Here is a 26,725-nt window from a genome sequence, read left to right on the forward strand (position 1 = left end):
ATTTTCTTAATGTGGAAGCGGCCTAAAAGCGGCGGATTAATTTAATAAAATTGAGTTAAAACCCACCCATAACTACTATCAACAAGAGACAGTGACAATTCTTCGTTTAATCCCCTCTATTTCATTGCCTAATCTCTGCCAATGAAAAGTGCATTAGCATTTTGCCACGGCGTGTAAGTCTAAGTGGCTTAAAAAGTGATTTGAAGTTGATTTGTGTATAAAAAGGCGCTGCCTTTAACCGGATTGCCACTTAATCTGCTCGGTGGCGCATGAGCGCTCAGAGACGCGGTCTAAGCGCCTTGGAGAAGCGAGAGAGAGAGAGAGATAGAGAGAGAGAGAGAGAGAGTAAAGAGCGGCTATCATTAAACAGAGCCAACAAAGGCACTTCCTTCAGTTAGCCTTTTGCTGCAGACCTTCAGAGAAAACGAGGCTTTAGGCCACTCTGTTTGTGCGTGTATGTGTGTGTGTGTGTGTGTGTGTGTGTGTGTGTGTGTGGTGGGGGGCAAAAATTGCGCTTTCGACACCCAAAAAGAGAGCAAAATAAGTAAGACCAAAAACATTTATTTGACTTTTACCAGCAGTGACACTCTTTATTAGTGCTGTATGGAATCTGCAACCAGCTGTTTCTCCATCATACACTGTACATTGTTAATATTGGTACCACTAAAATACAACTACCCTTATAAAGCATCTATAGTTTACAATTAATTCGTTAATGGTTATTAGTTAATCATAAACACTTTAAAAAATCATCAATAAGGGCAAAAGCTTGCTGTTATATCTGATGAATATGACTGGGATGAATCTGAGTTTTAATGCCAGTGAAACTCCACAGCTGTCTAACTATAAATGGTTGAGAGTTCATTATTAGGCAAACAACAGGCGACTAATGCACTTTTACTGCCCTCTTATGTGTGCTGTAACTGTTAATGAATGATTTTAATAGCCATTTAATAACCATTAATAAACTTGCTATAGACCACTCATAAACCCTTTATAAACACTTTATAAAAGGTCTTAATTTTAAGTGGCACCGAAATATTTCCATGTTAAAAGCAACCAAAATGCATTACTCACAACTGGATATAGAGATATTTCAACACATTTGGCATTAAAAATAACTTCAAATGTGTTGCTTCCATCTGAGCACACTGATGTGTCTTGTTAGAGGCAGAATGTGTCGTTTTAAACAGGTTTGTTTTAAGAAAGCAGAGAAGAATCGTTTTGACATTCAAGTGACTGTGAGTGTTATCCCTTGTTTTTAGAGGAATAGCAGCTGAAACAAACACTCCACTAAAAGGTTCACTACTTCTGTGAAATGATGATTTAAGTAAAAGTACAAGGTTAAAAAACTACTTAAGCACTGATTCACTAACAGAACTACAGCAGAACCTCATTCTTTTAACAAATTTACGTTCCGCCATATAAAAATCACTTTTGGTTAATCATGTATGCAAAAGAGATCTGTGAGTGTGAAGAACCATTAAAAGCTTAATGGAATGAGTTAAAAGGTTCGTCCTGGATCCCTTACATCCCACTCACACATCTTCTTTACCAAACAAGCTTCTGAACCCTTGAAGAGTGTCCTCAGCAGATCCAACATCTTTGAGGAGAGGAGCTTCTCTTTTTGAGATGATAAACATCAAGGTATGACCAGACACAGCCAAAACCAATGGAGTTGAAGTTGAATGTTAATGACTACCAGTGTGACTGGGTAAAAATATTAGATTCCTTGACGCTGAAACGCAGAGAAATAACACTCAGCAAAGGCACAAACCCACCAGACTTTACCTTCTGTACTCGTGAGCTTTGTTCTAGTGTTAAGTAGACTTAGTGGTGGAGTTTCAATGAAGGGAGCATTTTTATAGTTATGGTTAAGTTATAACACCAAATCTTCTCCTTCTTTTTCCTCTTCTTCTTCTTCTTTTTTTTTTTTTACAGTGGAGTGCGTACTGTACTGTGTGCCACAGCTCTGGCCACATGTGTCTCAAAGAAGGTCTGCAGTCCAGATGTTGGAAGCTACATCTCGACTTATTTCCCTTCCCTATGTGGTGTCACCCCTTAAACCTCTCATCCACAGAGTTATTCATCTACTAAAATAACTTCCCTTTCATCCCTGTGCTGGAACTGACCAGAGAGAGAAAGAGATAAAAAGAAAGAAAGAAAAAAGGAAAGAAAAAGAAAGAACGGAGGAAAGAAGGATGCATAAATGGAAAGGATGAAAAAAGGAAGGAAGGAAAAAAGAAAAGGCAGGAATGAAGGAAGGAAGGACACATAGAAGGAAAGAAAGAAAGAAACAAGCAAGTAAAAGAAAATGAAGGAAGGAAGAAATGAAACGAAAAAAAATAAAGAAAGGAAGGAAGAATGCGATGGCAGGAAGGAAAGGGGTGAAAGAAAGAAAAAAGGGAAGAAAGAACGAAAAGAAGGAAGGAGGGTAGGAAGAGGGAAAGACAGAAAGAAAGGCATGGAGAAAGAAAGAAAGACAGAAAGAAAGATTGAGAGGAAGGAAAGAAGAAAAAGAAAGAAAGAAGCAAGTTAAAGAAAAGGAAGCAAGGGCAGAAGGAAATAAATGAAATGAAAGAAAAAGAAAAGAAAGAAGCAAGTATAGGAAAATAAAGCAAGTACAGAAGAAATGAAATGATAGATAGAAAGAAAGAAAGAAAGAAGGAAAGAAGAAAGAAAGAAAGAAAGAAGGAAAGAAGGAAAGAAGGAAGGAAGGAAATGCCCTCCACAGAGCGGTGTGTGAGTGTGATGGAGCTGCTGGGCTGATACAGCGCGGCTGGCTCGCTGTGGATGATTCAGCTCTCACTCAGTTAACGGAGGGAGCGCGGGGGACTCCGGCGCGCAGGTGGGGCAGCGCTCGCTACTGTAAGGGGGAAATAGAGGGTGACGGCTGGGCTGATGGACATTAGCTGGAGGAAAGGATCTGTATTTAGTGGGAGAGAGAGGGAGGAGACGCGGTTAAGGGAGGAAATCCAAACACTCCCGAGTAAAAAAAATAAGGAAGACAGAAAAAGGCCACATTAGATGCTTCATATGCCGCACTCACTGTACTGCGGACTGACCGCGCGCACGGATGAAACGCTGGAGAAAGACGTGCCGCGCGCTCGTCCTCGGCGAAATGGAATAAAACTGAGACGCAGACCGGATCAGGCTTTTCAATCAGAGGAGAAAACAAAAGTTTCACCCTTTCTTGTTACGCGCGTGATCGGAACCGTTGGATTCAGTTCGGATTTGCCAAATGATATTTCGCTTTGAGAAAAAAAAAAAACAGAAAGGAAAAGAAAAGAAAAACATCGTGTTTGTGTTCTTTTCCTCTTTTAACCCCCCTTTTCTTTCTGTCTGTGTTTTCTTTTCTTTCTTCGCCGTGCCCTGCGAGGAGAATTAACCTATCCGTCTTTTCAGCCCTTTTCAAAAGGAGGGGAGGAAGAGAGGAGAGAAGAGAAAAAAACAGAGGGAGATGAGAGCAGCAAATCCCCTTTTTATTCATCTTGTTGCCTTCAATAAGTGAAGAATGTGTCGCCTATCAGTCACCAAGGGGATGAGGAGCGCGAGCGCCGTGCACAGCATCAGTGAGGCGCAGACACAGAGCGCGAGAGCAGCAGCAGCAGCAGCTTCGAGCTCCCTCACACACACATAAAACACACACACACGCACACACACACTCACACATACACACACAGAGACACATACACAAACGCACGCGCGCATACACATGCGGCTGACCGGCCCTGCGCATCGCTGGAACATGTGGAGTGGTGAGTTCAGCCTGCACGAGACAGGATCATATAGAACAAGAGCACGTGCACATCACGGATCAGGTTATTTTAGTTACTTAGGCTCGTTGAATTAATTTTGAATGGGTGGAAATCACTCTTAGTGTGTAGAATTCACTCTGAATGTGTAGAGTTCACTCTTAAAAGTTTGATTGGACTTTTAATTGGTTGAATTTACTCTGACTCTGAATTCACTCTGAATGTGCTGAATTCACCCTGAATGTGCTGAATTCATTCTAAATGTGCTGAATTCACTCTGAATGTGCTGAATTCTCTCTGAATGTGCTGCATTCATTCTAAATGTGCTGAATTCTCTCTGAATGTGCTGCATTCATTCTAAATGTGCTGAATTCACTCTGAATGTGCTGAATTCTCTCTGAATGTGCTGCATTCATTCTAAATGTGCTGAATTCACTCTGAATGTGCTGAATTCTCTCTGAATGTGCTGCATTCATTCTAAATGTGCTGAATTCACTCTGAATGTGCTGAATTCACTCTTAGTATGTTGAATCATTTTTTATGTTTTAATATCACACTTAAAAGACGAATCCACTCTAAGTGTTTTGAATTCACTCTTATTGTGTTGAATTCACTCTGATTGCGTTGCATTCACTCTTACAATGTAGAATTCACTCTTAGTGTGCTGGAGTCACTCTTAAGTGTGTCATTCCTGCAGTGCCGAATTCATATTTACAGCTGAACGTATATAATCACTGTAGGTCTTAGTTGGACTCTGGGTATTTTGCTATGACGTGAGCATGCCATTAATATCTCACTCACGCAGTGGTCAGTCACTAAGAGAGTGGAGTGGACACTACACAGCAATTCGCCAATTAACACAGAATGAGAGAGAATTAAAGTCATTTGAACATTTACAGCGTATAACGCTGAGCTCTCTTCTGCTGTCCAGCTGGGGGCTTTGCTCTGTAGTGGACAGACAGTTATACTAGCGTTAAGGTCCAGATAAATTGAGTTATTGTTATATTAAATTTAGCTCAATTATTATTCATTTGACATACTCATGCCTTTAACATCATCATCATCATCATGATTAGTTATTTTCATTGTTTGTATTGTATGATTTTAATTGGTGTGAAATTATCGTCTCTGTCTGCAGCCGCCTTGCGCGTGCTCGCGCTGCTGCTCGGACTGAAAGGCGCGTGCGTGCTGCTCGTGTCCGCGCTGTCGGGAGCGAGCGCGGCGAACAGCAGCGGCCGCTGGTGGTGAGTGAACTTCATTCTGACCAGGCAGGGATCACTGTAAAGGGGCGCGGCTGAACTGCTGCAGTTGGTGTTAAGTTAATCCCGCATTTATTAGAGCTTTAAACACTTTAATAGAAAAAGCCTGCACTTCATCTGTAGTGCTGTCTTAGCTATTATCAACACTGCTCCGCTCTGGAAAGACATACAGCCAGATTTGTTCACAGGGGTGGTGATGGGAACCAGACGTCTGAAGCGTTTAACGCCTCTGAAAACGACTTGACAGGAAGTTAGCACACGAAATGGATATAGATAAGCGGCTTAATGTCTGAGGCACAGCTTTACAATGAGCTTTTGGTCTAAACCCTGGCTCCTATCGAAGCTACTGTAAAGAAATCTGAGTCAGAAAGGTTCCTTACAGTTAACCATTTAACATCAAACCTCTCCGAATGAGACGGTTTACATCTCAACCATTTAACTGCGCGGAAAATGTGGAAATTTCGGTGGCTTTCCCCTTTCAACCGCACGGCCCAGTCAGGAAACCTTTAATTTTACAGAGCGAAGACAGATTTACACAAATGGGCCTGAAGACGAAGCTGAAGTGAACGCAGTGCTCCCGCTGTACAGTCAGAGCTGCTCAGACAGACCGAGGCGGAATGTTCCAGATTCTGCTAGAACATGTTCTGTGATTCAGCCTTTAATACACAAAGGGTGTTATCGAGAAACTCTCGACGCCTTGATCTGTTTAGAGCGAGCGAGGCTTCGTGCACGTGAGTGAAGGATGAAGAGGAAGGAGGAGGAAGAGTTTTCCTCAAAGCAAAAACATGCAGTTTTACAATGAAGCAAGCCCCCTCCTTCTCCTCCTCCTTTCGGTGCCTTTCGTTTTGACAGTGTGGCTTGAACCCCAGACAACAGTTCCCTCAGTCCAATGTGGGATAAATTAAATGTGGATTTATTTCATGGCTCCGTTCAGGGTCGCGTTCTCGTAAGGCGCTGCGCGTTCACGCTACTCCAGAATGCGCCCACTCGCCAAAGTCTATATGTACACTCATAAAAAACGGTCGTTCAAGGGTTCTTTAGCACATTGCATGGTTCTATAAGGAAACATGAATTCTATATAAACCCATTTGCATGCTTAAGGGGTTCTTTGCATGGTGGAAGGGTTCTGCAGACTGAAGTAGAATGTGTTCTATATTTTTCCATATAGCCGTAGCAGAACCCTTTTGGGGCTTTAAAGAACCATTGTCAAAAATGATTCTCTATAGAACCATATACAACACATCCTCCATCAATCTAATGCAAAGAACTCTTTAAGCATGCAAATGTTCTTGGTTCTATATAGAGCCAGTCTGTACTAAAGAACCCTCGAGGAACCATCTTTTAGGAGTGTATGGTTTCAGAAAATGGTTCTTTATAGGACCAACAAGGGTTCTGCTATTGTTACGATGTTAAGCTTGTAATGATAGAAGAACCCTTCTGATGCTACATAGAACCATTCTATGAAGGTTCTATATAGAACCATCAACAGCACATTCTCCATCATTGGGGAGAACAATTTCATGATGCAAAGACCTGCACCTCTTAATGAAGGGTTTTTGGAGTGTTCATGGTGTTATAAAGAACCATTCCTCTTACTGAAGAACCCTTGAAGAAGCATCTTTTGTATGTGTGTATGCATAACAGACTGATGGTGTTGAGGGTTTAGTCAAGTTTCTGTTGATGATCTGCACACACTGCCCTGAGTCCTGCAGCCATTTCTAAAACGTCCTCTGATTTTTGAACTGAATGAATTCAGAACCATCAGCCAAATGTGTCTGCACACTGTGGAATTAGACCTCCTCATTTATCCATGCAGTGAAACACCCACATACATGCACACTAGTGAACACACACACTAGGGGGCAGTGAGCACACTTGCCCAGAGCAGTGGGCAGCCCTATCCATGGCGCCTGGGGAGTAAAAGGTGCCTTCCTCAGGGGCACTTCAGTCAGTCATGGACTGTCAGCGGAAGGGATCGAACCGACAACCTTCCAGTCACATGACTGGTTCCCTAACCTCCAGCCCACAATTGCCACAGTGGCACTCTGAGTTTCATCAGAGCAGAAGTTAGAAATGAACACCACAGTATTTTTTTTAAAGGAGAATTAAAAAAAATGAACCCACAATTTTAAAATATTCTGTGTAATTCAGTGTTTGAGATGTAAACAGGGTCATTCCGAGGTTTTTCATGTAAATTGGTTCATTGTAGAAAAATGCACTGACTCTTTCTTTACAGTGATGGTGACAGGAACCAGGGGTCACAATGGCTGTAACACACATATAGCCATTTTATTTACTATCCATAACCACCAGTGGACCTACACGTCTCGTGTTTACATGTAATGGTGTTAAATAATGAAATTGTGATAAATCTTCCAAAAATATGTTTTCTTTGAGGACTACTTTGCCTTACAATGTCCTGATGTACCTCTCCGTTATGAATGGATTCTAGAAGTGTGTATTAGTTTGAAAAGTTATCTGAGAACTATCATAAAAACTGTGCCTCAGGCATCAGGCAGCATATTTGTAATTATTTTTGTATAATAACTTTCTGTGAGGGAGTTTTTTGAAGCATTAAAACTCTTCAGACATCTGGTTCTCGGAGAAATCGGAGTCAGATTCATTTCAGATCATACCACTCTGGGTGATGCTGTTTAGACCTTTACTGTTTAACGATGGATACTTTTGAAGATTTGCTGTAATTATCCTCTCATGAACGTTGTAAGAGTAAACCCAAAGTGATTTTGCTGTGTATACTGGAAAATAGGTTTTAAATACATTCTAAAATGGAATGGCCATCTTATTCATGGTCCTGCACCGCAGGCACGTTAAGGGCGCAGTCAGTTGACATGAGTTTGTTTAAAAATCGAGCAGCGCAGCAAAATGAGATGTTGAGAACAACTCAAAAGTAATTATGTGGTCAGAAGCTTTTAATAAGCTATTTTTGCAAATAATCTCGTTTTTCTTTATATTACCGATAGGCAGGGCTTTACACTGGCCCGGCTCCAGCCATGTCTGACTGCAGATGCTCTGCTTTATATAATTACAGCCTACTGGTACAACAGAATGAGAGCTGTGAGGTCCAGGTTAATGAGGAGTTTCCGATTTGCTCTGAAAGATCTATGAGAGATTCTTCTGTGGTTCTTGGTTGTGACTGAGCTCTGTAATCTGAACACTGATGAAAACTGATAAATGATTCTTTTAAAATAATTTCTCTTTTATCAATAGTAGAATACTTCAGTGTTATATAGAACCATTTTTTCCACAGGTTCTTTAAAGAATCATAAACAACATGTAGTCAAAAATGGTGAAGAACAATTTTACCACGCAAAGTCCGTTCTGATGCATTCTGATGGTTCTTTGTCACAGCTAATTTCCTTTACTAAAGAACCTTTGAAGGACCATTTTCTGCACAATTTCTGTTTATTTGTTTATTCAACTCAAATAAACAGTAACAGTGCATCAAAATGTGCAGAATTATGTTCTCTGTAGAGGATGTGTTCACTTATTTTCCTTTAGAAAATCAATAACGTGATATGACCAGTGGTCGTCCGTAACTGTAAGCGTGTTATTGCTGTACGATTCATCTTTCTGTCATCACCTTTACGATTCTGTATAATCAGTCAAAGTCAGACCTGAACAGTGATGCTGAGGCTGCACAGGCTCACTCTCCTCTCCTTTCCTCTTCCAGGGGTATTGTGAACGTGGCATCTTCAGCCAACCTCTTGACCAACACCAAAAACGTGCAGTTGGCGCTGGACCCCAGCCTGACTTTGCTCAGCCGTCGTCAGAGGAGGCTGATCCGGCAGAACCCTGGCATTCTGCACGCCATCGCGGCCGGCCTGCACACGGCCATCAAAGAGTGCAAGTGGCAGTTCCGCAACCGCCGCTGGAACTGTCCCACCTCACACACACCCACCGTCTTTGGCAAAATCGTCAACAGAGGTGAGCTTATCTTGTCTGCCAAAGAGAGTAAATGACTTTTTCCACACCTATTTTTTTTAATAAATTGAAGGGGAAATTAACTGCATTTTCTTTTTCAAAATTTGTGACTAAATGAATTTATAGGCTTCTAAAACAATAAGTAACGCTCAACAATAAAAGGAAAAATAAAGATTCCAAAAAGAGATCTTTAGAGCGATATTCTAAAAGAAGTGATATGGTTTTCTGAAATCATCTACTGAAAAAGAACTACTGCAGTTATGAAAGTGAGGAACAGAAGTTTGAGAGGTTAAAGCCTACCTTACATTTGAATGGAACAAAATGCAGGCTCGCGTTCTTGGCCAGGGGAACAGAAAACGACCGCAACAGAGGCTTTTGCGAAATGATTTATCCATTTAAAAAGCAGACGCAGTGGGAATTCCAGAAGAACATTGCGGCTGTTGTTTTGTCAGGTTGCCGAGAGACAGCCTTCGTGTTTGCCATCACGAGTGCGGGGGTGACCCATGCAGTGGCCCGGTCCTGCTCTGAAGGCACCATCGAGACCTGCACCTGCGACTACAGGCGGCGGGGCCCCGGTGGGCCAGACTGGCATTGGGGCGGCTGCAGTGACAATGTGGATTTCGGCCGGGTGTTTGGACGAGAGTTCGTGGATTCCAGCGAGAGAGGCAGAGACCTGCGATACCTCACTAATCTACACAACAATGAAGCAGGGAGAATAGTAAGAGACACCATCAGTGACTAATATTCACCAATATTCATTCATTAAACTATGAATGATTATGTTTGAGATAGTGTGAATGTATTTGAATCTTAAGATTCTTATTATTCAGTAACTACTATGAAACTAATATGTGAGATGTATAGATATGATAGGAAGGACTTTTAGATCAATATGGAGGCCTACATATGGTCCACTGCACTACGATGGTCTAATGACTAAAAAAAATCCTAGGCTCATTACTCGGTTATTATTCTTAAGACTTATTATTCAGTGACTGCTATCAAACTATAAAATGAATATTTAGCTATTAGAGCGAAAATTAAAGTCTGGGCCTGCCAACAGCTCCACACCATTATTATTATTATTATTATTATTATTATTATTATTATTATTATTATTATTATTATTATTATTATTATATCTGGTGTGGCCAAGTGTCTTAGGCTCTTAGGGAGTTTATGCCCTCAGCAATGCTCATTAATGGTTGGGACAAGGGTTTGTGGAAAGCTCTGTTCATGGCAATGTGTTATTAAAATACCATACAATTTAATTAAAATAAAATGTATACATAAACTGTCAAGTACTTCAAAATTGCAACCCATGCTTTTGTATTTAAGACAGCACTAAGACACTAATTTTTACATTACTTGAACATTTTTAAGCCCCTTACACTGCAGGCTTTTCACTTAAGACTTATAGCTACTACGATTTAACCAGCAACTACTCTGTTACTAATGTGCAAGTTATGTAGCAGTGAAAGTGAAAAACTGAAAGTTGGACCCACATACAGGCTCTCAGATTAGTTTAAGGGATTAACCCCTTAAAATTTAGGCTTATTATTTATTTATTAGCCCAACACCAAGGGTTACTACAGAATGACTGCAATGAATTTTTCAATCATTGATGGCTGTGAAACTAACGTTATGTAGTTATAGGAATAAGGGACTAAAAGGTGGACCCACATACAGACATGTTTAAAGAGTTAACTCCTTAAAATCTAGGCATATTATTTATTTATTAGCCTAACATTAAGGGTTATTATACAATAACTTCAATGCATTACTCAGTCAGTGAATACTATGAACCTAACATGCAAGTTGGGACAGTGAGGAATTTAAAGGTGGACCCTTAGGGTTTAAGGGGTTTATACATTAAAATGTATGCTTATTATCCAGTTATTAGCCTAACATTAGCCTAAGGGTTATTACACATTATTATTATTGGTACAAATAATTATTATGAATTATTCAGTGACTATTATGAAGCTAATATTTAAGTTATGGGAGTGAAGTTTTATGAGCGTGAAGAAGTATAGACCCATTTAACTCCCCGTCAGGACCCATCAAGGCACCTCAGTGATGTTAGGCACCTAAAAAAGGCACCTAACTAATTTCTCTCTCTTTCCTCCAGACTGTTGCCGCAGAGATGCGTCAAGAGTGTAAGTGTCATGGCATGTCTGGCTCCTGCACTGTCCGCACCTGCTGGATGCGGTTACCCAGCTTTAGAGCGGTTGGGGATGTTCTGAAGGACCGCTTCGATGGAGCCTCCAGAGTGGTATATGCCAACAAAGGCAGCAACCGGGCGTCCCATCGCGCTGACCCCCGCCACTTGCAGCCTGAGAATCCGGCACACAAGCTGCCATCTGCCCGTGACCTTGTCTACTTTGAAAAGTCCCCTAATTTTTGTTCTTACAATGGCAAAACGGGCACGTTGGGCACATCGGGACGCACCTGCAACAGCTCATCTCCGGCACTGGACGGCTGCGAGCTGCTGTGCTGTGGGCGGGGCTATAAGACTCATATTGAGAAGGTGACGGAGAGATGCCACTGTACTTTCCACTGGTGCTGCCATGTCAGCTGCCTCAACTGCACCAGCACGCAGACTCTGCACCAGTGTTTATGAGGGCAGCATCACTGCCACATTCAAACGGGCATAAACTGAAATTGGACATTTGGACTATGGGCGTTTATCCAGGTTCAGTGTGTATATATTGGAGATTAATATCTTTTTTAGCAGTTGCTCTCATACAAAAAACAGTGGCTGGGTAAGTAAAAAAAAAAATAAATAAATAAAATAAAGAAAAGAATAGAGCTAAATGAGCTAAATAAATACTCCAGCATTTTTCAAGCTAATCTCAATCTAGTGTATCCGTAGTGTATGATCAATTATGACGGCCAATAATTGGGACAAATTTCCTTGTATTTAAAAAAGAGCAGCCCATTGACTCAAGAGCCACTTACAATAGAAGCTGATGGGCAGTTGATTCAGCACCTTCCCACTGGCCTCTATTATAAAGGAATTTTGAATCGGCTGCTCTTTTACAGCACAAGTACAAGGAAATTATTGTCAGTGGTAACTGATCATATGCTACAGATGCAGTAGCCTGAAAGATGCTGGAGTGTTCCTTTAAAAAAATTCCATCAAAAATTTCAAAATTCCTGTTATTTAATTGGTTAAGTGTGTCAGAACTGTTCACAGTGGTGGTGATAGGGATCAAACCACTGAGGTGTTTAATGCTGCCAGCAGCTGCATCACAAGAAAATTACGGGATAAAATGGTTGTGTATACAGTGCTTAATGTCAAAGAAATTGTTTAACAATAATTTTGAGATATGAATCTGGCCCAAAATGTATTTTTTTATTGAAATAAAAACATTCCTGGGCATATGCCAGGCGATAGGCAAAATAGCAATTTAAGCACTATAGGATTATCAGCATATTACATATAACAACCCATGCAAGTTCCATGGTCATTTAGGATTATAAATAAAATAGCAATTTATGTTATATACATCATGATCCCTGGTTCCAATCACCACCACTTTTTTTTCACCACTCTTAATGGCTTTGTTTACATCACAACGACTGAATTATGCAGAAATGTTGGAATTCCTCTTTAAAGTTAATAAGCTCCGAGGGTTTACTCAAAACATCAGAATAGTAGAGACCAGCTCCAGCTAGTGCAAAAAGCTGAAATTGATACATCAAATTAAATTAGGTGGGATGCAGACCACTACGCACAGCTACCCACTGTGCTACAGTATATAGGGAATTGCTCAGAGGGATCCAGTCCAAAAATACTTATAGATTTTGAGGCCAGAACCACCAATCTGAAGGCCTCTCTCTCCTGGTGTCTGATTCTCTGCGGAGCAGGAAACTGGAGAGGCAGGAACTGGACGCAAAGTCTGACAGATGTTCCTGTGGCCAGAGAACCACAAGCATGTTCTCTCATAAACCAGTGAAAAAACCCTTACAAGAGGAGGGTTATTTAAAATATCAGCATGTTGTTTACTTTAGCTACAGTTCTGCTTTTCTCACCGAGAAAAACCCAAAAAGCCGTATGATGTATATCTCAAGACGGGATGTACCCTCTTTTCCCGATTTCTGTGTAGTGGAATCCTGGAGCCCGCCCAAAGCTCTTATGATTTCCCACTCAGACTCATCCTACTTCCCGACGTTGCTTACGTGCTCCTGTCACTCTGTACCAGGATTCACTAATGTGCGGTCTACCACACCACGGTACTGATAGACAGTGATTGGAAGCAAGCATTAAAGAGAGATGAAAATTTCCTCTCAAAATGAATGAATGTAGTGCTAAAACACTGAAGAGAGACACTTGTTCATCAATCTGCTTTTTGTTGCAGAGTAGCACTAAACAGTCTGAACAGAGAAGGCCAGAAGTCTTCACTACTGCACTGAATTTTACTTGTGTGTGCACACTCTCTATATGAGCAGAATATATCACATTAGCACTTTTACTGCCAAAATGAGTACAAGATAAAAGTGTGTTGATGTAATATATATTTGTTCATGCGGAAATTATGTACACATTTGAATCAGCAAAGTGCATCACTTGTTTCAGTGCTTTCAACAAAGAACAGAAGGTAAAAGAACAGGGGCATCTGTATAACAATCTAAAAAATGTGTGACGGTATACAGGACTGTGCAAAACTCAGAGACCGCCATTCATTTGTTTTCATTTAAAAGTTATTCATTTTTGAGCTTAAAGGGAAAAAACTGAAAACATATTTAACCCTGTAATGCAGGTTTATTTCATACAAAGGCTTATTATTCAGAAACTACAGGGACTCCATTGCAAACTATAGGAGCAATCCTTTGTCTGGTCTCATGGCTCATGGCTCATGGCTTAACAACTAAATAGAATAGCAATTCGTTCAGTATTTATTAGTGTCCTCATTTTGCCTTCATTGTAGCTTCCATTCTTTTCATTAGGTTTACTTTAAGTTTTTCAAAACTGCAGGGATTCTTTCCCAGCTCTGAAGTTCAGTCTTAGAAGTTGGTTGTATTTTCTGCTTTTCATAACTTAAGTAATCCCAAACACACTGAGTGATGTTGAGCTCTGGGTGGTCAGTTCATTGTTCTGAGAACACCAGCAGCTTCTTTGCTTGATTTGCAAAATGTTTGCCTATTTCCTTTGCTCAGTAAGAGCTTCTTGACAGGTACACATCCTTTCACACTCATAGTGTTGAGCTGTCTTCTCACAGTGGAAGAATGGACAGAAACAGCTGTGGAATTTTTCAGATGTGAAGCAGTTTGATTTTTTTCCTTTTTTTTCCTAATCTTTTTGAGCTCCTGTTTTGGAAAGTCCTGTTTTTTTCACTTATTTTCCTGTGACTTATCTTACATTTAATCCCCTCAGAAGCATCTCCTGAAAATTAATAACATAATTACAGGCTGTTTTGATTGGAAATTAAGGGAAATAAATGATGGTCTCTGACTTTAGCACAGTACTGTGGAGCTTATAATGTGTAAAGATAATCTTGTAAATTCTCTAGTTTACAATGGACATGTAATCCATACTGAAACTGTTCTGTATATCAGCTGACTTAACCAAAATGTTGTAAATACTATACATAGATGAATATATATTTATGCTGACAAAATCTGCAAGTGATATTATCCAAAAGTAGAGTGAAACAAAGCTATCATTATTTGCAAATATGGAGCTTTCATTCATTCAGGGGTGTGAAGATATATAAAAATTACTAACATGTGGATATGACTTGTAGGTTTACCTGGATCTTCCAGGATGCGACCAAATGTACCGTAGAGAGGCTGCCCTAAAATGCTTTGTTCTTTTGTCTCTGAAAATCTGTTTTACATGCACTGAACATCATTTTTGTGAATAGAAATATTTATTGCTGTATGACGGAGGGCAGTGAAAAGTTTTTTCAGTATTAGGATTTCAGTTTAAAGCTTAGAAACATGTTCTTGTTGTCTTCAATTAGTGTAACAGGAAAATAAAGTTTATATTTTCAAGTACAAAAGAGTCCTCTCTCTCAACAAAAACATGGTTTTAAATGAAATGTCATTCTATTCCCCATTTTTCACTTAGATACCACAACATATTCTCATCAGCTTTGCTTCACTTACCATCTGTCACTCACATTCTGCAAAAAAACATAACACAAGTGCTTTTATTAAGCTAAATCAACACTGAGAGTGCACTAGTCTATCAGACGCTGTGGACCCGAAGCCGCTGCTGTGAGCCTGTGAGCAGGCCAGCCCCGCCCAGAGAATCCACAGCAACCGCTGAGGCAGTCTGAGCAGTGCCATAACACAGCGTCCATTCTATATGTTTTTACAACACCAAAGGTTTTGCTTCATTTACTTAATGTCGTAAAAAAATAAAGAAAATAGTAAAAGAAATAATGACAGGCCGTTTTTTTCTTTTCCATCTGACTGGAAGGCCAGCGTGACCACAGGAGTTTGGATGCATTTCGGTTCTCTCTCTCAGGCCGGCAAAGGCGCAGCGGTGGGCTACCGAGGGTCAGCCAGCCAGAGCACAGCAAAGCCTCACTCAGAAAGAGAATGAGAGAAAGAGAATGTTAAAAACTATGCCCTATTCATTACACAATAAAGTACTGCCACTATCAATTATATTAGTAATACTGGAAAACAGGTGAACAAGAATACAAGGGTGCCTAAACTTTTGGCCTTGGGGGGGCAAAATGTTTGAGGTGAGCTGAAACAAAATCATATACAAATAAAGAAGGTAGTTATGTTTCAAATGAGGTTTTTAGGATTTTTTAAAAACATCTTTATAAATGTGACAACTTGTTTTACTAAAATACTTAAAATATACAACTAGAGAGAATTTAAGTTATGTATAGTATAAAAATATGTTTTTTCTCCATTGGCTGAGGTGGGGGGGGGTTGTGGTAACTTTCTGGCGAGACAATGTGAACGTCCTGACAGGCCAACTTTGGCCCCCAAGCCACACTTTAGGCAGCCCTGCTTTACACTGTATGAAAACACCTCTGTTACTTACTATAAGGGAGATCATATGAGAATTTGAAATATGCATTATCATCATGCAAATGGCCACAAGAAGCTTAATTTTAAACACACGTTTTTGAATTTTGAAGTTATCAAGTTTAATTCAGTAATCATGACTATACCTGGTGTCTTAGTTAAGGAATGTGGCATTGTATAGCAATAATGATGTTTATTATTCAGTGGCAAACAATCACTTTTAGACCTAGGCTTTCACTTTGGTCCAAAAATGTCAAACTCAATCCACAATGGGGAGAAAACACCTCTACAGTATGCCTATTTCTGCTAGCACCCCTTTGGGATTCTAGTAGTATGTTAGCACTAAGCTTAGGCAATTCACATGAACTTTTTTGGCTGTTCAAGATTAAACATCAACATTTGAAGCCTGGAAAAGATATGTTTTATTTGAAACTTCTAACAGACATATCAACATATATCTCATGTTTTACGGTAACTCTTTTAGTAAAGAGCTCTGGCATACAACTACCAGCACTGCTTCCCACGTATAACAACTGACTGAAACTTGGTTAGACCATGACTCATAGACTAGGACTTTAGCATGACATCGTTCTTACAAAAACTTGTCCCATGCATTGTCCCATGTCCCATGCAGTCGCTAATTATGTTTAGTGGTTTATCTGACACTGTAGAACTTCAGTTCAGCGCCTATAATTCTTTTTTTTTTTTTTTACTTTTTTTTTTATTTTGTAACGTTAAACAACATACTGTACTATGACAACATAGTACAGTATATACGAATATAAGATAATATACAAATAAATAAATAAATAAATAGAACAAAACATCCCTCTTTAATTATATGTTACTCTATAAAAGCCACATAAATCTGTACAAACTGGAAAGTGCAAGAGAAAACCGAATATTTGTATTAAAAGTGACAGCCAATCACAGTAAAAAAAAAAAAAAAAAATCACTAAAAGGCCCGTCACTAACCTGCCTTTGAACAGGACAGTTATGCTTACATAAAACTGTCAACAATCGATGCTGTTTAAAACCTAGAAATGCTCCCAAAGCAGCTGCCTTAGACGAAAATCTTAAAGAGCTGTTTCTGAATGAAAACTGCCTCATTGCTCAATTCTGGTTTTTTTCCCCCCAGATCTGATCTTTCTAACTGGATGGTTCACATTTGTGCAGGTAAGAGACTCAAATTTGTCATTAATGTGAACAAACCTATGTCCTGAAATGACCTCCATGCACACAGCCTAATCAATAACGTCATGTTAACGAACCGCATATGTTATGAACAATAAATGAACAAGCAGTACAAGCCTTCCTCACAAAGACAATTAGCTTTGAACATCTCTCAGCTGTTCATTATTAGAGTGAGATGAAGGCAAAAAGGGGTGCTTTTTCAGCGTTTGCTGCCACTAAGTTCAGGTAAGATGCTGAATGGTGGCGCATGCGCAGTGAAGAAAACCACATGAATCTGACTGTTCTCATTACAAGAACACGGCCACAAATCGGATATGTATCCAATCTAGGGCCACAAGTGGCCCAGATCTGATTTGACAAGATCAGATTTGCATGTCCACACAGCTCCGAGATCATCACATCTGTGTTACATTAAGGGCATGGAAATGTGCCACTTTAGCCTTTTTCTACATGGGGATCTTTATCCAGTTTCATATTGGTGTGATTAGATATTTTAAGCAATTACTTTCCAGCATGCATGCAAATTACACATAAGGAAAGGTCGAAAATCTATATAGAGGAAATTTATGACAATTATATCGGCATTATCAACAGCACTGGTCTCCCAATAGAGATGCAAAAATAAAATATACCACATTGCATCAAACAGCATCGCAGCATATCAGATTGTTTCATCTTATCATGACTGGCATGTCAGCTTGTGGCTAGTGTGTTAGCTTAGGGCTAACACATAAGCTTGTGGCTTAAGCATTTGACTGGGCCACTATGAAATTCAGCTTTAATTTAAAAATATTGTTCTTTTATAATGTTGAATGCTCTGATGAAATGAAAACGGAATCATTAACATGTTAAGGCACAATTTCAGCCACTCCTTATATTTTGCTGTATCAAGACACTCCTGTATTGCATTGAAATGAATTATGAATTTTGTGTACCCCTACCTCCAATACATGGAATTATGAGAGAAAAGATGGCTGTTAGAGGTAAAATACAAAGGGGTCATTCAAAGAATCAGAATCATTTTTGCCTAGTACATTTTAGGAATGAAGAATTTGTCTTAAATCATATAAAGCAGACCAGACAAGTACACATGACTATTCAGGGGAAAATATGACAGTGAATAAAAGACACATACAAGCAATTCCAAAGTAAGAAAGAAAACAGTTATAAACAAGCCCAAAAGAGATATATATAGACATACAGCAGAACCATGAAATAAAACAAGCAACCATAGGAATAATAAGTGGAACAATAACTCAGTGCTGTGGCATCATAGTGCAAGAAGCATGTCAGATCAAACTGTGTAAAGCACAAAACACTAGTAAAACGAATGAGTAGAGAGGACGGGAGCAATGGAGAGACCAAAAGCCAAGGAGACATGAGACTAATAATAGACATATCCATCTGTCTCTACAATTTATATATTTTTACAAGCTAGCCAAAAGAGAAATTTATTATTCATTTAACCCAAGACGTATCATTAAGTACATCTTAATAGCCCTAATTGAAAGGGGGAAAATGAACTGTGAGCGAGCTCGAATCAAAGCAGCGAGGCCCAGAAATGGAATTTGGGCCTGAGCGGGTTTTTGCTCGAGAGGTTGATGGGTACACGGACATGCTTTAGAAGGCTGGAAGTGCACAAATGCAGAGCATTAACCATGAGTATGAGGGAGAAGGGGATGATGGGGGGAGATAAGGATAAGAGAGTAAAATAAGGCGGCATTCCCAGGCACTGGAGGATTGAGGGAGGTGGTGGAGGGGGTACTGTCATTGTGGGAGTGCTGAGGAGTCAGTGATAATTAGCTCAATTAGTGACAAAGGCAGTGTAATAAATACCGACTTAGTGTCTGGGTCCCTGCTGTCCTCTCCCTGCACGGTTTGTGATGCAGCCAGGGACTGATGGACAATTCATTAAACCGACAAAATACCCCACCGTCCAGGCGTGACGCTGCGAGTTAGCCCCCTACTGGCCTCGCCCATTGTTCTAATTGTCTGGGTTGGAGTCGCTTTCTAGCCCTCTTCTCCTTACCCCCTCCTTCGTTCTTTCCTTTCACAAAAACCCGAGGAGTTAATACCCCTACCTAACTCCGTAAGTAGGTGATCGGCAGGTTTGGGGGGGGAGAAAAAAAATGGAAAGAGTTTCTTGGAGGGAGGGTTTTGGGGGGGTGGGTTCTTGGTGGGATTAGGGTCCGAGGGTTGCCTGGGAGTGCGGAGAGTCGCCCCGATCGGAATGTCAGAGAGATGAGTCCAGAAGCTCGGATACGGGACAAAGCGAGAGTTAATTAGGAAAGATTGAAGGGGCTGGCGACAATGGGCCGCCACCCGAGTCGAGATGAAATTGCTTCCGCGGATTATTGGGGAGAGAGTGTGTGGGTTGCAGGGTTGTGTGTGTGTGTGTGTGTGTGTGTGTGTGTGTGTGTGTGTGTGTGTGTGTGTGTGTGTGTGAGAGAGAGAGAGAGAGAGGATGGAAAGGGGAGGGAGGGGTTCATGCGGGCTGGGATTGATGGCTGCCCCTCTGCTTGGGGAGCAGGGGAGCGAGGGAGGCTAACCGGCTGTTCCCACAGTCTGTTCTCCTGAAGCCACCTTTGACACACAGGCCTGCCAGGCGGCAAGCAGGGAGGGAGGCTGGGAATGTGGCAAACGGCAACACAAAAACCACACAAGGCATCAAAAAACCAGAAATTCATCATCTCTCTGCTTCCAAAGAGAGCCACGAGACAAGTGGAGCGCAAGACAATCAGAAGAAAGAGCCACAGATTAAGACACGACAGGAGAAGTTAACAGATAACCTCAAGAAGTCCTAGAAAGAGACCTTTGTTAAATTATATTCCAGGTATGCACCAATATCTGTGGGCTGATGCTTATATCCGATATTTTTCATGTACACACGGTCATGCAAAAGTTATGGCGCCCCTGGTCAAATGACATTTTGTTGAAAGCAAAAAAAGTCCTATAGATCAAACAAATGTCTGCACATTTTAATGCACGGTTACTGTTTATACACTGAATAACATGTAGGACAAAAAAAAAGAACATAAAATGTGGCCCATGCACAATTTTGCATACAACTGTATCTGCCTATGCCAATGCTGAAACATAAACATTTCCAAAATGTATAAATGTGGACTAAATGCAGCTGGATTAGCATTCCAAGGAAACATAACATTTATATACAAAATCAGAAAAATGATTAAAACGCAGAGATTTTGGTGCAGCAGTCCAGCATCCCCGAAACATTCTGCTCTTCTGAGGGCCAACAAATATATGACCAAATGTTAATATGAAATATCAGTCTAATAGGAATATAATGTTATAAGCAAATATGTTCCAATACAATGTGATTCCAGTTTAATCAAGAATCTCTAGTATATTACAGTGTTTCCCGCACATACTTGGGTGCCCCTCCAAGTCCACTGGCAGTCAACCAAGTATATTTCGTCCCATTTTAACAAAGTCCAATATCCATCTTGTCCCACTTTAGCAAATTATGAAGTGTTATGTATAAACAAGGACCTGCAGAGTCACTGATGCAAAACATCACTCTTTTCTCTTTAGCCCTTTCCACAACCTAAACACTTTTAAAATTCACTTATTTTATGCCTTATTCAAGTACTCCAAAAAGTAAACAGTTGCTATGATGAGTTTGGATGTCCATATATTCAAATAACCTTCCACAACCCCCCACAGTGCCCTTACTAAGCTTGTTTCAGACCTGTAAGAAACACTGCATCCTGTGTAGAAACACTACAAAGAATGAGAAGGTCGACTAATTGCCAGTTCCCTTCATGGGAAGACACAGCCCTTTTTTCCATTTCTAACAATAAAAGCCTTAATTTAATAAGTGCCTCAGATGGTCTCTAAAGAGTCTTTAACTTGAGGAGCAACTTAATCCACAGATTTAGGGCCAGCGGTGGTTAGAAGCTAATTGAATAATTGCACAAATTAAGTCACTTGATATTTGTCCAAGACAAAACCACACAACGCTGGATTGAGTAAGACGTTGACTTAGCAAGAGTTTTCTTTTGCAGTACAGCATATTCCCCTCTGTGCCTCCACTACTACAGGCTAGAGAGCTTCTCTCTGAGCTCCTCAGGAAAGGACTCAGTAGAGGAACGGTAAACAGGTCAATTACGATGTGCCTTTTTGAGGAGGAGATGATATACTGACCCTCACCCTCCTCCTCCTTCTCCTCCTCTACAAAAAAAGCAAAAAAAAACAATCACAACATGGTCAGAGCTTCTTATTAAAATTCCTATAAAATTGTGGAAGATTATTTTCCCTGGTGAGATGCTGGGCCTGCGGAGGAGTTGAGGGGCAGGGGCCACTGGAGAGAATGGGCCAAAGAGGGTGTGTGGAATGCGAACACACTTTGGGTCACCACACTGAATAGCACTCACACTGCACAGCGGTCGGAGAGGCAACAAGCAGAAGTGTGGGGGTACTTAGGTTTAGCAAAGCTAGCGTATCCTCCTGAGGCCAGCGGTAGAACGGAAAACTCTGGACGCAGTGAGACACGAAGCCTGACATTCTGTGGTTTCGCCCCTCCAACGAGAGCGATTTCGGGGGCACGGCGAGCTCTGGATTATGTTCTGTGTGTTTGTGAGTGAGAGATAATTGGGAGGTGTGCGAGTGTGGTGCTTTTTTTTGCGTGGGCTGCGGGGAGTGCCCAGGCACGGCAGCTGGGCAATAGGCCGGGTCCAGGAGATTTGAACCCTAAAGACTGCCTGACCCTCTCAGCAGATGGTGGCTCCAAAGAAACTGCCACTTCTCTTCACAATGGCTTTGCCCTTCTAACATCTCCATCATTCTCTCCAGCTCCAGCCACCTAACAGAGGAACATGCAACACCCGTGGCAGGCATGACAATGCACTCAAATAATGGCATTCAGTAATAACTGAAGGGTCAAAGGATAAATGCCTATTCTCATTTTGACTCTTGAAAAATTCATAAATCAAAAGAAGAAAGTGTGCATTTAGCATTTAGCATAGCTTTCTTCAGTGTGTAGCTCCCACACCTTGGAATATGCCATAGACTGACGCATTATATGTTGTGTGTCAGAAATCAATTATAAATATATTATACTAGAAATACTATTAAAAAAAAAACATAATTGCGTGTAAAAGTTAACACCCCCAGTCAAATTATGTTTTATTGATTTTGAAAATTGTTACCATATTCTGCACATTAAAAAAATTCAAAATAGCAAATATTTAGGGCAGAATTTATATTTATTTGCAATAAATGGAAATAAACAGTTATTGTGCATTTAAGCTGATAGAAAAAAAAAGTAATTTGACCAGGGAAACCTAAACTTTTCCATTCAACTGGTTTAACTGTACTAGACTACAATACTTAATACACACTTCATAAAGATGGTTCTTCAAGGGTTCTTTAGAAAAGAAAATGGTTCTATATAAAGCCATTAGCACACCAATAACCTTTTGCCTGATTAAAAGCTTCTTTGCATCGTGAAAGAGTTCTTTTAGATTAACAGAGAATATGCTACAGATGGTTCTATATAGCACCGTTTTGAAAAGGGTTCTATATAGTACCCAAATAGTCTCCTATTGATATCATAACCATAGTAGAACCATTCTAGTGCTATATAGAACCCTTTTCAAAAAGGTTTTATATAAAGCCATGTGTAGCATATTCTCCATCAATCTAAAGAACCCTTTCATGTTGCAAAGAACCCTTTAATCATGCACAGCGTTCTTTCAAGTAAAAATGGTTCTATAGAGAAGCTTCTCCTTTGCTAAAGAACCACTTTTTAAGACTGTACTACCAAACAGAGAAAAGGTTACCATTATCAGAATCATTGCAAAAGAAAACGTCACCACATAATTCAGGTGGACCTTAGAGGATTTTAAGCTGGATAAAAAAGTGCTGTGTATCTAAATCATATTCTGTAACCACACGACTGCAGAGATTAGGTTTTCAACAAAAATATCTCAATATATTATACGTTATACTACATGACGATGACTGGTGAGACTGAAAGACGTCTAGAAAGCAGAGAGAGAGAGGGGGAAAGAAAGAAAGAAAGGGAGGGAGGGAGGGAAAAGAGAGAGAAGAGAGAGAGAAAAGAGAGAGAAAAGAGAGAGACAGGGACAGAGAGGGAGGGAGAGAGAGATGGGGGAGAGAGACACAAAGATAGGGGAGAGACAGAGAGAGAGAGAGAGAGAGAGAGAGTGAGAGAGAGAGAGAGAGAGAGAGTGTGAGAGAGAGAGAGATGGGAGAGAGAGAGAGCAGAGAGAGAGATGGGAGAGAGAGAGATGGGAGAGAGAGAGAGCAGAGAGAGAGAAGAGGGAGAGAGAGAGACGGGGGGGAGAGAGAGACAGAGATGGGGGAGAGAGAGAGAGAGAGAGATGGGGGAGAGAGAGAGAGAGAGATGGGGGAGAGAGAGAGAGAGAGAGAGAGAGAGAGAGAGAGAGAGAGAGAGACAGAGATGGGGGAGAGAGAGAGACAGAGATGGGGGAGGGAGAGAGAGAGAGAGAGAGAGAGAGAGAGAGAGAGAGAGAGAGAGAGAGAGAGAGAGAGAGAGAGACAGAGATGGGGGAGAGAGACAGACAGAGAGAGAGAGAGAGAGACAGAGATGGGGGAGAGAGACAGACAGAGAGAGAGAGAGAGAGAGAGAGAGAGAGAGAGAGAGAGAGAGAGAGAGAGAGAGAGAGAGACAGAGAGAGAGAGATGGGGGAGAGAGAGAGAGAGCGAGAGAGAGAGAGACAGAGATGGGGGAGAGAGAGAGACAGAGATGGGGGAGAGAGAGAGAGAGAGAGAGAGAGAGAGAGAGAGAGAGAGAGAGAGAGAGAGAGAGATGGGGGAGAGAGAGAGAGAGAGCGAGAGAGAGAGAGACAGATGGCGGAGATAGAGAGCGAGAGCGAGAGCGCGAGAGCGAGAGCGAGAGCGCGAGAGAGAGAGAGAGAGAGAGAGAGAGAGAGAGAGAGAGAGAGAGAGAGAGAGAGAGAGAGAGAGAGAGAGAGAGAATGAACTTTGATTCACTGTATGAGTCTAAGATTGTCCAAACACTCAGGGGTCCAGACACTCTAAAACCGCTGCTTTCCTGTGGATGTGTTTGCTATGCGAAAAGAACGCAGACAGACCACTGGACCACACAGAGCAATAAGGCCCATGTCTGCGGCTTCCCCCTCAGCACCCTGAGGACCGCTCACTCTCCTGTGCCATTTCCCTGGTGCTAAACTGTGTGTGAGCAGCTTTGTTTTCTTGTGCAAGTGTGTGTGAAGGTGTGTTTGTGAGTGGTGGTATAATTTACACCGCAATATCAGCCCCCCTAGAACACAATAAAGGACCACGACCTCTTGATTTCTCTATTGAGGTGACAGGCTGTTCCCATTTGGCCCGCATTTCACCCAGACTAAATCATTTTCCTCAACCACATAACTCAAGACATTAACTTCTCAACTAAAATGTCTCAGTAATTTATACTGTATGTCATGTACTTACAAATTCAGCTTCACCACTGTTTTTGCACAGAATAACTCCCGTATGCACTTTTAAACATTTTAAAACTTTTAAAACTTTCTCAAAAAATTGATGAACACAATTTTTGTATCAAATATTGTAGAATCCTGGTATAATATATAATTAACAGTGTAACTGTTATGGCTTTGCTCTTTATTTATTAATATTGGTATAAAAAGTTGCTGGAAAAGAAGGCGTTCCACTCCAGACCAGAGTAACTGAGCACAGAATGAAAGTTCATTCATTAGTTTAACGTATGTGTGAATAAAGTGAGCGTCCTTGACCAACTGTTGTTGAGTTATGGATGCTGCATCTAAGTTTCGTACTCAAGTTAGTTTCACTTTCACACACACAGTTTGTGGTTGTAGTGAGCTACCAGTTTGTAACCTGCCATGTTTACTGCTCAGCCACATTGTAGTCACATGTTGGTAAAGCTACCTCGCGTTCAGTGCCGTTAAAAACTAAACAGAGGGTGTTACTGAGATGTACGAGATCTGTGGCATGTTTGTGAACATTAAGTTGCTTGCTGTTCATTTTACAGCCACATGCACAACACCTTAAACTCACTACTGTCTGTGCTGCTGTCTTTGTGAGTAAAAGTGAAAAAAGTAGTCTCATCTCTGAGTTCTTACCCGTACTCCAGAGTGAACCGCACTTGGGCCTTAAAAGCTTCCTTAACAATGTTTTGGGGGCAATTTGTTAATTATTATTGTATTTCATGTGATGCACCAATGTATCACACTGTATCATGACAATGACATTGTGATGCATGTTATATCATGAAGTTAGTGCCAATGCCCAGCCCTAATCTTCACATCTTAAAGGTACAGAAGTCTGGAGAGGCCATGAGGTAGTAATAATTTCTGGATTCTTATTCTGAGATAATGAGTTAACTATCTTGCTAACTTGATCACTTGATCATGAATTGATTATCTTGTGATCCAGGTAACAAAAGGTGTTACTTGCGATCATGAACTAACTATCTTGTGACCTCACGATAAAGTTGTTATCTTTAGATAATGAGTTACCTATCTCGTGAAGTTGTTATCTTGAGATAGTTGACTCATTATCTTGTGATCTCTTGATAAAGTTGTTGTCTTAAAATCACAAGTTGGTCATCTCGTGATCAAGATAACCATAAGATAATTATCACGACTTAACTATCTTGTGATCAAAATAAAAGCTGTTGTGTTGAGATCACGAGTTACCTATCTTGTGATCTCAAGATAAAGTTCTTATTTTCAGATCACAAGATGATTACAGCAAACTTGGCCTATCTGAACGTCCGTAAAAAATGACATGATACTGAATCCGGTACTGATACTGAAACCCGGAATACTGTCTGATACCAATATGATTTTTTTTTCATTAAAATACTTTAAAATGAACAATTTTTAAATGAAGCACTTCACTTAAGACGAGCATCTAAAAGTAGGCCATCAAACCCTCTCCTACCAAACAGGAAGAAGTATAAAGCTAATCTGACTTTGTGCTGAAATGTGTTCTCTGTAGAAGATGTGTTCACCTATTATCACTCAGAAAATCAACAAAACATGCCATCTGAAAATATGTAACTTTTGCATACAACTGTATTATCAGTACATAAACACATTGTGTATTTTTGCTGAGATCATAAGAGACTCTCGACATGTTTCTTCAGAACGGCCTTGAACGTCACTAAGTAACTTTATCTAGAGTATCTTGTGGATTCATAAGATGAAGACCAGGAGAACACGAATCAGTGATACATGGCCTAAAATGCAATCCATGGAAAAAATGTTTAAGACAAAGGAAAACAGTACTGGGTTCTTTGGTTTTAATTATTGCCTGTGTTTTTACAGCAACAGTCGGCAACTATTCAACTCTGACACACGAGCGCAGGAATGTTTATTTGCTGCAGTTTAGGAGCGTAGTGGCTTACAGGAACAATGACACATTCCTGTGTCACCCTCTCTCTCTCTCTCTATTTACTACTGCATAACCATCACCATGAGTCCACAAACATTTTCAAATGACGATTTCCCAACCAAGCTGTTTAAAACTGCTATACATTTTATCAGCCTGAAGAGCAGAGCAGACCCAGTCAACAGACACCAC

General features: G+C 40.6%; 1 protein-coding gene across 1 annotated transcript; it reads left to right on the plus strand.

The window, feature by feature from the left end:
* The first annotated feature begins 2,887 nt into the window (after positions 1–2,887).
* Positions 2,888–11,791, plus strand: wnt1 (wingless-type MMTV integration site family, member 1). The gene is made up of 5 exons (XM_017706219.2): positions 2,888–3,758; positions 4,894–4,999; positions 8,706–8,959; positions 9,409–9,674; positions 11,088–11,791. The coding sequence occupies exons 1-5, from the start codon at positions 3,716–3,718 to the stop codon at positions 11,577–11,579; spliced, it is 1,161 nt and encodes a 386-aa protein (XP_017561708.1). The 5' UTR covers positions 2,888–3,715; the 3' UTR covers positions 11,580–11,791.
* Positions 11,792–26,725: the final 14,934 nt, after the last annotated feature.

This window comes from Pygocentrus nattereri, chromosome 9, assembly GCF_015220715.1.
Source record: "Pygocentrus nattereri isolate fPygNat1 chromosome 9, fPygNat1.pri, whole genome shotgun sequence".
Taxonomy (NCBI): domain Eukaryota; kingdom Metazoa; phylum Chordata; class Actinopteri; order Characiformes; family Serrasalmidae; genus Pygocentrus; species Pygocentrus nattereri.

Excerpts from the sequence above, each read along its gene's own strand:
- wnt1 (XM_017706219.2), top strand. The coding sequence starts at position 3,716 with ATGCGGCTGACCGGCCCTGCGCATCGCTGGAACATGTGGAGTG. Across the intron at positions 8,960-9,408 it reads TGGCAAAATCGTCAACAGAG|GTTGCCGAGAGACAGCCTTC; the intron begins GTGAGCTTATCT and ends TTGTTTTGTCAG. Across the intron at positions 9,675-11,087 it reads ACAATGAAGCAGGGAGAATA|ACTGTTGCCGCAGAGATGCG; the intron begins GTAAGAGACACC and ends TCTTTCCTCCAG.